We start from the raw sequence: 12761 nt of genomic DNA on the forward strand, positions 1-12761 counted from the left end.
AGTTTACATCACCTTAAAGCTCTCAGTGGCCCAGACCCAAGGTGCAATATCACTGTGGGTTGGTAACATTATTCTTATAATCACTTTCCTCAGTATAAGCATCTGAGGGGTCAGGTAAGTCAAGGCAAGGAGGGCATGTGAATCAAAGTTGCCTCTCGGTCTCTGCAGGTCCTGGTGACATTGTAAGAGCTGCAGCTGTCACTATCTGTGGCTTTCTCAGGGGCAGAGGGCCAGTCCTTTATAACAGGAGTTAAAGTAAGATTCCATAAACCAAAAGTAAAACAGGAGTTCATTCTGAGGCTCCGGGTCTTAACTTTTCTGCCCTCTTTTCCCAAGGAGCCAACTATCCCTTCTTCTGGAAACCAAGCCTGCATCTCCTGAACACAGCCTAAGAATTGACGGAGCTGAAATGTTTTTAGGTTCTGCCCATGGTTCCTCTAAACCTTCTTCAAGGTCCTAACGTGTAATGGTGTGTTTCTAGATTATGCTTGCCTCATGGTTTACACCCAACCCATACGACTGGCTCCTCCTTACCTGGATCGGTGCCCTTCTTACGGGAGCGTTCCCTTGCCTGACGAACGTGAGTGCCCTGTGGTCAAGGTTCCTATTCAGGCACCGCTTGGGAAATCCTGCATGGCTTTGAGAATGCCCTAATTGGAGCATCAGGAAACGAAGCAAGACGGACTTATGTCAAGAAGGCCTCGATGGAGTGAGCCATGCGCTGTGACGGAGACCCGCCAGCAGTCCAGAAACTCAGAGCATCTGACTGTGGAGGTGGGTTTATTGTACAGAGCTGAATGACGAGGCTGGCTAACCTTGGCAGGACTTCTCGGTAAGGGAGTAGTGACTGGGTACTGGGAGGAGGAAACTGCAGTAGATGCTTTCTGCACATGGTGCCAACACTTGGCATCCTTGATGCTCCTGCCATGCTCCTGCCAACAACACACATTCTCTTGGGACCTCATCCGGTTCCACAATTACACCATGGGATGTAACAGGTAAGTGTCGCTGTCTTAATAGGGGAGTCTTCCTGTCAATAAGATACATGTGCATGATAAAAAAAATAATTCTTAGAGTCTATAAAGAAAATATAACAGGTTAAATCATCTTATAGAACAAGTGCATTTGCATGTGTGCTTATAACTGCTTTCAAAGAGCTTAGTTACACAATATACATTCGCGTGGAAAGTACATATCTATGTGAGTCAGCCTCCCTGTGCTGACAAACTCTGGTTACCAAGGAGGGTTATGAGGCTCCCTGTGGGTTTATTTTTCATTACTGGTTTTATTGCTCTCTTTGAGAGACTGAGCATCTATCTATGGCTTGGACTCTTCTTGCTTGTGTTTGTGTGGTCTGGTGGCCTTTTCCCTCTAGGTCAGTAGTAATTAGTTCTTCATGTCCTAAGCACTAGCAATTATTGTCCCCTACTTTGTTCATTCTTCCATGACCTATGTGTGGTATTCTGTTTTTTCTTTCTTTTTTCCTCAAACTTCCCTACTGATATAAGCCCACATACCCATCTTTTCCTTTGTCATTAGCGTGTGCCACCAGGGAAGCCGGAGAAGAGAAAACAAGCACAGAATAACTCAAAAGCCCTCAAAAAGAACACCAAACAATCAAGAAAAAAAAACCTCTCTAGAGAGAAATCAGAACGTGGTGTAATGCAGCCGTTACCAGAACCGAGATGTGTATAAGCAAATCTAGAGTAGCAGTCTTGGGAATGTTCCAGAACCGAGTATGAGAAGCTCGGGAGAGGATCTGAACTGAGCCTCCTCATCCTACGATCTGGTCTGTTTCATGACTCACTATGCGTGATTTCTAGTTCCTTTGTGAGGTAAAGTGGAGGCTAAGGTCAATAGCATTTACACATCTTCTAAGCCTTCCCAAGCACTTGCGTTAAGTGATTGGACGGATCAGGACCCAGTGTGGGAGGGGGATAATGATCTCTGCCTTGTGAAGCCCATATTCCAGTAAGGAGAGGCAGATACCAGGATAATAAAAGGTAGGTTATGCGATATGTTAGAAAGCAATAAGATCGCAAGATGAGGGAGATTAAGAGAATGTGGGATGCGGGACATCTGTGTTTTAGACTTTAGGCAGGGTCAAGGCAGGCCTCAGTGGGAAAAAGTATAAAGAAAGGAAGTTGAGATTGGAGGGGGGATGGCTGAACTCGAGGGGGCCAGAGCAGCAGTGTCGGGAGAGGGAGAAGTGATGGGCGGGACAGAAGTTATGGGAAGGGAAGTGTTTCTTAACAACCATGCTAAGGGGCTGGAGAGATGGCTCAGTGGTTAAGAGCATTGTCTGCTCTTCCAGAGGTCCTGAGTTCAATTCCCAGCAACCACATGGTGGCTCACAACCATCTGTAATGGGATACTCTCTTCTGAAGAGAACTACAGTGTAATAACATATAAATAAAACAACCATGCTAAGACTTGGGTTTTACTCTACCTGAGAGAAGGCCGTCTACTGTTGAGTGAATGGGGAAACTGAGTGCTTCTCACTCTGCCTGTGTGCCCAGTCCTTAAAACTCCTTCTGTATCTTTGTGTCAACCTGAATAATCCTCTCTTACACATTTGTACATTCAGTGCCCCACGAAGTGGATCCTACAGTGATTCTGAGGGAGCGAAGAGTGTTGGATTTCCGTCGGGAAGAGTTCTGGTTCCATAGATACCACTGGAATCTGTAGAAAAGGAAGGCGTGTGCATGCGTTGTTGGCAGAGGAGAACTGGGAAGTCTGAACAGATGAAGGAAACAGAATTGAGCAAATGTTTCTGCAGACCCTGGTGTGAGGCACAGAGAGAGGAGCTGGGAGGGAAAATACAATCAGGGTCAAACCCCTGTCCTAGGGAAGTGTGTCAGCAGGCTGCATCCTCTTGTGAGCACATTGTACTAAAGAGACGAGTCTGAGAAACAAAACCAGCACTGTGGTGTCAGCATCGTGGCTGAGTTCTCTAAACCAAAGTCTGAGGTGGGATGTAGTGGTGAATGCCTCTAATCTCAGGAGACACAGGGAGGGAAGGCAGATGAAACACTGAGGGTTCACCATGACTGCCCTGAATCCTATTCACTTCCGGATTTTCATATATTAAGGAGCACAGCTAGGAACCCAAAGACAGTTTCTCAGGGGAAGAGGGACGACCCCTGAGCAGCAGAGCAGGCAGCTGTTGCCCTTGGCAACTAGCTACAAGATGAAGAGGCTGAAGGTTATGATGTCGGGAGGAAAGACAGCAGGCAGGACCAACAGTGTTTGAGCAGCTGCCCCATGGGTGGGCCTTTGGGATATATAAGTTGATCAAGGCAACAATTGCTCCTCCCATTTCTTTATCTGGGCCACAGGTGTCATTTTCTTCTCATCCTGGGCCTAGGCTGGTTGTAAAACAGAGTTTTATCTCTAAAGCAATAAGGTTTAGGAGACCTCAGACTTTGTCCAGACATTTGAAGTACTTGCTATCTATATCAGTGGCCATCAATAATTCTGTTATTTCCACTAAGAATGTGATCTGCCAAGGCTAAACTCTGGCACACCAATTCTGACATACTCCTGACAGTCCCCTGGAAGCTCCAGGGCCTTCAGCTCATTCTCCTTCCTTCTGCCTGTGGCCACAACACGTTAGATCAAGGAACGAGAAGGTGAGAGGATTACAAAACTGAAGCCCAGCTGTGCTACGGGATGAGACCCTGTCTCAAAGGATGGGAGAGAAAGAAAAGAAACCCACCACAAACAACAAGCCAGATTTTCCCAGCGTCCACTTAGAGGGAGTAGCACATATGGAGATGTGGAAATGGAGGAGAAGCGACCAGAGCTATAGGTTCAGACCTGGGTCTGAATCCCACTCTGTACTCACTATTGTACCCCATCAAACAAATGTGCTCTACGTGTCTTTTGTTTGTAAAATGGAGGTGATAATCATCTGGATTTTATAGAATTGCTATGAGAATCACAATAATGAAACATAGTATTTAGAAAATCTAAAAATCCTAATGTGCTAAGTACTAAGTATTTGTTATTCTTATGGTGGAAGCCATCGTTTTCTTTTTTTCTTTTTTTTTTTTTTTTCGGAGCTGGGGACCGAACCCAGGGCCTTGCGCTTGCTGGGCAAACGCTCTACCACTGAGCTAAATCCCCAACCCGCCATCGTTTTCTATAGAACAAAAATGACAAGTCTTCAAAACCCTGATATGTCAGCTAAATGAGGCAAACATGTTAAGACCTTAGCATACAGTGAACTGCTCAAGGAAAAATAAATTAAAATAAATTACTATTACTATTATTAGGTTCTGGACCCCTCTAACTCCTATACCTACAATCTCGCCTCCCCACCTCCCTGCCTTCCTCTTTAAGGATTAAATGAGCTAATGTGTGTCAATTTAAAAAAATTTCTGGCATACAGGAATTATTGTGTCAAGTATCATGATCATCAACTTCTCCATTTCATACATTGCCTCAGTTTTCATACTGGTCCTGTGTGAAAGATGTCTCCCAGATAAGGAATGAGTAGGCATACACTTAGGAACTTCTCCAAGACTAAAGAACTAGAAATAAAAAGAGTCAGGAATCAAATCCACATACCTCCCATTCTATACGTTTTTCTTTTGTTTTTTTTTTTTTAATCTATTTATTATCATATATGAGTACACTTTAGCTGTCTTCAGACACACCAGTAGAGGACCTCAGATCTCATTACAGACGGTTGTGAGCCACCATGTGGTTGCTGGGAATTGAACTCAGGACCTTTGGAAGACCAGTCAGTGCTCTTAACCGCTGAGCCATCTCTCCAGCACATTTTTCTTTCTTTTCTTTTTTTTTTTTTTAAAGATTTTTGTATCACCATGAAACATTAATTTCTAGTTCATGCGCCTTATAATGAAATTGCTGACCTCACAGAATTAACACATGCATCTCCCAGCTATGACAGTTCTAATGACATCAGCACAGTCTTTCACTTTCAGGCCAGGCATCCTAAAGTGGTCCACGTCCTGCTTTGTTTTCCCATAGATCTGAGCCACTGTTAGCACACACCTCAAAGCTTATCTTGAGAGTATAAATAACAGGGGGTAGAGGTGTGGCTCAGGGGTTAAGAGCACTTACTGCAGAGGGAGGACCAGGGTTTATTTCCCAACACCCACCACTAGGCAGTTCACAATTTCTTATAACTCCAGCTCCAGGGGACCCAATGCCCTCTGGTGTCTGTGAGCACCTGCATGCATATTGGTAACATAGCTCACACAAGCAAGCATACATATGTACATACATAAATACATACATACATACAAATAAATAAACGAGATTTAAAAGGATAACATAAAAAGGAATATAGATATCACATCTGTGCAAATGCACAGGTCCATCTCCCCGGTTTGTCCCCTTCCTGGAATATCCTTGCAGAGGTTTTAGAAGTGGATATATTCTTTATGCCCAATAATAAAATTATCATTCAAATCATCTAACTCACAAAATTAAGGTTTTGAGCCAATTCAAAATTTTGTTTTCCAGTGGAAGTGGAGCCCTCTCTGACTCTTTTGCCTGCTTTTGAGACCCTTATCCTCCTGCTGGGTTGCCCTGCCAAGCCTTGATATGAGGGTCTGTGCCTGGGCTTCTTGTAACTTGTTATGCAGGGCTTGGTTGATATCCCTGGGAAGCCTTTTCTTTCCTGAAGGGAAACAGAGGAGTGGATCTAGAGGAAAGGGGAGGGAAGGGACTGGGAGGAGAGAAGCGAGTGCAATTGGATACACTATTTGAGAGAGTAAGTAAATTAGAAAATATTTCCAGAACAATTTTCTTTTCTTTTTTTTTTTTCCCTCAAGGTCTCATTATCATTTTCTCCTCTGTCTCTAACCTAGGCTTGAGTCCTGTGAGCTCAAAAAAGAGGAAAGGCCCAGCCACACCCAGGAAGCTGCCCAAGTTCACACGTGCTGCTGTAACAATGTATCATCACCAAGAGGACTGGTTCATGGTTCAGAAGGATGGAGGGCCCAAGATTAAACTTCCGACAGTCCAGCATCTGACAAGAGCTCCCTTTGTGGTTCATACGCAGTACCTCTCATCTGTCCCCACATAATGAAGGGACCAAGGACCCCTCTCACACCAACACTGATCTCATCATGAGAGCTTTGCCTTATCCACCCAGCAACTTCCCAGAGACTCTATCTCTTATTCCCATTATTTTTACTGTAAAGATTTCAAAGAGTGAATTGGGGGAGAAGATAAAATTCAGACCATAGCAGAGTGGTAAATTAAAATCTATTTACACAAAGCACAGAGACGGCAAAGATTTAGACATCTAGATACAATGAAGATAAAAATCACTGAGCCAACGGAAAAGTTCAAGATAGCCTCAGCTTTGAATAGCTGATATTTCCACAGCCTCTGTCCAGTAATTCTTAAAGAGACCTTAGCAGACATGTTCATGATAATCTGGGGAAAGTGTCTCTTTATTAGTCTCTCCTTGGTTGGCAACGTACCCAAATCACATCATTACCAAAACAAAAAAAAATCTGCCATAGAGGAAACATAGCGTCTACCCTCTGCCCTGAGCAGACATGGATGTACTCCCCGGCGAGACAGACACATGGCACACATCCCTCCAGAGTTTTAAACTTCTTTCATTTTGCAATGAAGACTTCTGAATTTTACTCAGAATTTAACATGTTGGAAGAGTGACATTAAATAAAATAAATCTTTAAGCAAAAGAGAAAACCAAGATAAAGAAGCCAGGCTCTGTTAATATGGAACCCTCTGACTGATTACCTTCTTAGTTTTGTTGGGGTGGGGGGTGATGCCGCTTTTGTTTGTTCGTTCTGCTTTGTTCTGAGTTTTTTGGTTAGTAAGTATCCAAGACAAAAAAGAACAAGAAAACCCAGGAACTCCCTGACTAAAGACACGGCAGACTCCCAGGAAGACGCCATTCAAATCTTTTTTTTAAGAATTATTTATTTACTTTATGTATATGAGTACAATGTAGCTGTCTTCAGACACACTGGAAGAGCTCATCAGATCCCATTACAGATGGTTGTGAGTCACCACGTGGTTGCTGGGAACAAAACTCAGGACCTCTAGAAGAGCTATCAGTGCTCTTAACTGCTGAGCCATCTTTCAGCCCCCATTCAGATCTTTAATAGTAGTTATAGTCATTGAACCTTTTCTCTGAAAAGGGGAGGGGAGAGAAAGAAAGAAAACATAGAAGTTAGTTTTGTATTAGAAGCAGGTCGGCAGCAATGCCCTCTTAAAGCCACACAAGAAGGTAAAACTGTGAGCAAAGAATCCTTTGTTTCATCTGAGAATGGTAGCTCTCTAAGCCGGCTCTAAAAATACTCTTAAGAGTATTTTCTTAACTGCTGTCCACTTGTAAGATAAAATTTTGATTTACTAATTCATTCATTCATTTACTCAACAAATATTTTTGGAGAGCAATTGGAGAAAAATAAAAGGAAACAGGAAGGTTAAAAAAACTATTTCCTGTTCACACTCAGAGATAAAAGGAGAAACCAGCGTCATAGGCCCTGAGACTCAGGGTAGCCCCCCGCCCCTTGACTGCTAGGTGTGTGGGGCTGGGACATATGGTGAGGAAGTTGGTGTCATAGGTCAGCCACTCACATCACATTCCAGGATGCTGTGCAGGAAATTATCTCAGACAAGGAAAGATTGCAGACTGGACTGCTCCCCTTCCTGTCTCTCTGCAAACATCTAGCTTATGTTACAACCCTTCTGTTGCTCTCCTCATTCCCCATGGTTCTTGGGGTTAGCTGCTACTCTTGCAAGCCTTCCATCTCTCAATTCTTGGAGTCAGTGCCTATCCCACGTCTGCTCCATCCACTCTAGCCTTCTAAGCTCCTCTCTTCTAAGCTCTGTGCCTGTGTTTTATCTTACTTACCCACTGCATGCTTACTACTTAGATTACACCATCAGCAAGCCCTATGGCAAACTGAATACGACCATATAACCAGCACCCACACCAATGAGTGGACTATTGCCAGCACCCTAGAAATCTCTTCATGTTCTCCTAGTCCCTTTGGACTCCCACTCCCAGGGTTACCTCTATTCTGACTTCCTTCACACAGCATAGATGATTCTTCCTGGTATTGAGTTACATGTAAATGGGCTCATTTGGGACACCATCATGTGCTGATTACTGTGTGTTTCTTTCCCACTAACATTATGAAAGTTTCAGGAGTTTAAGAATCCATTATTCACTGGTATGTGTCTAGAAGGATATGGCGCAGGGATGGAGCTCAACAAATATTTGATGCGCAAAGGAACAAAATATTAAACAAATAGAAATGACCCTGAGAGAAGTGCTTCAGACTTGAGACAAGTCTTGGGAACTGGTCAGGAGCCTGTGGCACAGATCAAAAAAAGAAAGGTATTCCAAGAGTGGCAGAGACTGCACAAAGGGATGGCACTATAAGAAAAACAGTCCGAAAGCCACAGGAATTGTAAACCCAGAACAATCAGCCATGGCTGTATGAAGAGAGCCTATAGCTGCAGAGCTGGGAAAACAGGCAGACGCCAGATCTCAGAGGCCCCGTATAAGTAAATCAATGAGAAGATGGCCTTTTAGGAATTTCTATGGGTATTGAAATTTAAGGGGACTAAGGAAAAAACAGCAGTATTTTTGAAGTCAACTCATTAATCATGTAGCCTGGTGTTCTCAGAAGAGAGTCTGAGGCCCACCGTAACATTCACAGACAACAAGCTCTCCTAAATGTGTAGGAAAGACTTAGAAGTCTGGCAGATAAGTGAGCTCCTCTTTTTCCCTTTAAAGGAAACACCAGCTCACATGGGAAATTTGAATGGACTGAGTCTCTCTGGCTCATCCTGTTTTGTCAGACTAGGAGAAGATGGGAGCTCTGCCACCCTCACCCGTTAGACACGGCTATGAGGAGACTCTATCCCCACACAGAGAAGACAGAGGCGCTCTGGGTCTCTTTACCACACACAAAGGTCTACATCATACACCAAACTTGAGTGTAGGTCAGAAGCACCTGGAGGCCATATCAAAACTCAGTACTAGGCTCCCCCAGGACTTACCACAGGTCACAGTGGGACCCAAGAACTGACCTGTCCTGGAGTTCCCTGTCATGGCCCTGCTGCTGGCCTGAGGAATTACTACCCTGCCCACTTTGCTAGGCAGAGTCTCACCAGGTGTCCTTTTTCTTCTCGCGGAGATGTGAATTCTCCAACCCTATCACTCCCGAGCTTCAGCTTTTCCTTGTCTTCTAAGTGTTTCCCCTACTATAATTTATCAGATAAAATATAGGACATCCAGTTAGATTTAATAACTAATATTAGCAAATCTCAGATATATAATATTTGACATTTATGACACTCTTGGTTACCTGAGATTCAAATTTTGTGTTCTTTAGTCAAGAGTTTGGTCAAACTATTTAAAGTCCTAATTTCTTTGAATAGAACGGGACAGTAAAGGCACTTATCTTGCTGGGTTAAGTTACAGAATTAGCCTATGTGGGCTGGGGAGATGGCTGAGAGAGCATGAAGCTCTGAGTATGGGTTTCTAGCGTCCAAACGAAACTTGGGTGCAGCAGCGGCCATCTGTAATCCCAGCCCTGGGGCATCAGTCAGATTCCTGGAGCTTGCTGCCCAGTGAGCGTATCCGAACAGGTGAGCTTCAGATTCAGTGAGAAATCCTATCTCAAAAATAGAGAGAGGGCCACGGTGTACAAACCTTTAATCCCAGCACTCGGGAGTCAGAGGTAGGAGGATCTTTGAGTTCCAGGCCAGCCTGGTCTACAAAGTGAGTTCCAGGACAGCCAAGACTACACAGAGAAACCCTGTCTTGAAAAAAAAAAAAAAAGTGGAGAGCAACTGAGGAAGAATAGCAGCACCGGTCTCTTTGGCCATGCTTACACACATACATATATGCATATGCATGCACAGAACACACATGCACACACAGACACATGTACACACACATATGTAAGGTTCCAGCCACGCGGTTAGTGGCCAATAAATGGCGGCTATGACTACTCAGCCTGTCACGTCAGAAAGCTCTTGTGTTTAGCAGAGAAACAGAAGCCTCATCAGGAGTAACGGTCACCTCTGTCTGGCCAACAGCTGTTATTCCCCGGAGGGACTCCATCTCGCTACCCTCTGACCCCAGGCTACAAACTCACGTTCCCGGGGAGTTCTTTAAATCTCCAAAGTGCTCAGAAGTGCCTGCTGCACTTAGTGTTCAGTAAATATTAATGGGGGGGTGGGGAGTGGCTTCCACGTGGTGAGACGCCGCCCATTCCCTCCTCCCCCATCAGACCTGCACTTACTCGGGTACCGCCGGATGGATCTGATTGGCCGGTTGTTTTCGTTCGTCTCTGTGATATGGCAGACGTATTTTTCATTTAACTTGACTGGATATCTGAGGACAGAGTATACTCTGTACAAGCCGTTCATCTGCTCCTCCAGGATCTCTACCGTACTGTGGTTACTCAGGTCCCTCTCTCCCCGGTCCAACCAGGTCACATTGGGTGTGAGATACCAGCCTTTGGATGTGCATGTAACCACGTCTTCATCATCCATCTTGTCAAACTTCACCTGGGGCATTTCAGAATCTGGTTGGGAAAAAAAACAACAACAAAATAATTAGCTCTTGTTTTGTTTTAGTCCTGGGAGGCTCAAGCCTTCAGGGTTTATATTAACCCTGAAGGAGACAACATGTTCTGAGGTCCGCTGTAGAGAAAATTTTGGCCCAAGCATAATGAGAGAAACACAGGACACGGGCTTTCTCTTGCCACCTAGGCCTTCACTAATGTGGTCTTTATTTGGAGGACCTTTCCTTCTTCCTGTGGGTTCATTCCAGACTCTCCACTGACCTCAGATGCTTCAACGAGAATCACAGAAGAGTCTGTGACCACGCCACCCTGAATAAACCCGATGTCACCTGACTTCGGAAGATCAGCCCCACTTAGGACTTGATAGACTAATCACAGAAGCTAAGTAATAAATGGGACACATTCCTGTAACTTCCCCTACTCAGAAGGATGAGACAGGGGGACTACTGTGAATTCAAGGCCAGACTGGCCTACATAGAAAGATCCTGTCTCAAAAAAGAAACAAGCAAACAAACAAAAAAAACCCAAACAAACAAAAAAACAAAACAAAACAAAAACAAACAAAAAAACCAGAGGAACAATTTTCACTGCCTTCCCACCTCTTTCACCTCTTACTCCAGAGGGAGGCAGCCTGGCAGAACCCACAGTACCATGGGCTTTCTGTCTGAAAGGACAGTTTTTCATGCAACACTGGATGGTAAGGGTCCCCGTGGGCACGTGGATTCAACCCAATCACTGTTTTTAAAACTACTTTTGGATTTAAAATTTTTAATTTTATGTATATGTGTTGTCTGTGCATGTAACTATGCACCATGTTCATGGAGTCCAGGAGGGTGGTTAGGTCACCTGGAACTGGAGTTAGAGACCATTGTGAGCCATGTAGGTGCTAGGAATCAAACCGATGCTCTTACGAAGCCGTCTCTGAAACCTGTGCTTTAGTAGTGAGAAGAGAAAAGCCTTGAGAAGGCCCAATGTCCTTCAGAAACAGAATGACTCCCAGTTCAGCGGCGTTCACACTAAACTGTGTCAGACCTTAGCACTTCCTAGGGGACTACTGTTGTATCGGATGGAGACGCGGGGACAAGAAGCGGGAAGTGGAGGGGGCAGTTGCCCTGTGTGACACTTGGGATCCAACCAGTGCAGCTTTGGTTACCCTTTGGTCATTCATGTTAAATTAGTGAGTGATACACACCGGTACAGACATAACACCTTTTTTTTTTTCCTCAGAGAAACCGTTTTAGCTAAAGTAAATTGATATTCCTCTAGGGATAAAGTAATCTGAGTTAGGAAAACGAGACCACCTGGAGAGAAGGTCTGGAGCCTGTCCCTGTGGACCAAGAGCAGACTCGGAGGCAACGTCGCCTGAGACGCTCCTTACCTTCCACTATCAGCTTGACGGTACTCTCTCCTCTCCCATTGGGGGTGACAGCGCTGCACTTGTACAAGGCTTCGTCCAAGAAATCCACATTTTGCAGTAGAAGGGACAGGACGCCCTCCGAGATTTCACTGTGGTCCACAGAGACTCTTCCTTCATATAAGGCGTTTTGGTCTTCCAGTTGCTCTTCATTGTCGTAAAACTGGTAGACCACCTTGGTGAAAACTTGAAAGAAGTCGTAGTACCTGAAAAATCGGTAGAATTCCCGGTCTTCCACGTCATACTCTTCTATGATATCTTCTCTTTCCCAGTAAAACTCAAGGTTCTCGGTGCCGTCTATGAAGGAGAACTCGCAGTCAAGAATCACGTCAGTGAACGGGTGGACCCGCACCTCTTCTGTTGACACTGGATAGCGGAAGAAGAAATAAAGTTAGCAAAGCCACTGACCACAGCGTGGGGTAAGGAACAACGCTGTGACACGGGTGACATGGGGTAGTTACTGGAGGAGACCGACTGTTTATAAAATCACTAGAAGGCTGGAGAATTGTGCCCAAGGAAGATGAATCTTGTCATGGGTGTGATCAGCCCCGGCATTCTGCCAGGCATAGAATGACACAGCAGAGTAGACCCGTCAGAGTGGACCTGTGGCAATCTGTGTTGCCGCGGATGTTGGCTCCAAAGCCAAGCTTGTGCTTGCCAGGCTCTCACTGGCAAAAGGAAACTGTCCCATGCACTGTGTGCCGTAACCTTTGCATCCTCTGTCCCTTGCCAGCTCAGCTCTTATGTAAACATGTCTGACTGACGGAGGGAGCAGGCGTCAC

At 44.8% G+C, this 12761-nt stretch overlaps 1 protein-coding gene across 1 annotated transcript in view; it reads right to left on the reverse strand.

Annotated features, from left to right (window-relative positions):
- Nucleotides 1–3489: 3489 nt before the first annotated feature.
- Nucleotides 3490–12761, reverse strand: part of LOC116897981 (V-set domain-containing T-cell activation inhibitor 1-like) — a 14923-nt gene continuing 5651 nt past the window's right edge. Inside the window, exons 3-5 of the mRNA XM_032899385.1 lie at nucleotides 11944–12345; nucleotides 10281–10565; nucleotides 3490–3596 (exon numbers count right to left, since the gene is read on the reverse strand). Coding sequence (XP_032755276.1) covers nucleotides 3490–3596; nucleotides 10281–10565; nucleotides 11944–12345 — 794 coding nt within the window. The remainder of the gene's footprint in view (nucleotides 3597–10280; nucleotides 10566–11943; nucleotides 12346–12761) is intronic.

Source organism: Rattus rattus, chromosome 4, assembly GCF_011064425.1.
Source record: "Rattus rattus isolate New Zealand chromosome 4, Rrattus_CSIRO_v1, whole genome shotgun sequence".
Taxonomy (NCBI): domain Eukaryota; kingdom Metazoa; phylum Chordata; class Mammalia; order Rodentia; family Muridae; genus Rattus; species Rattus rattus.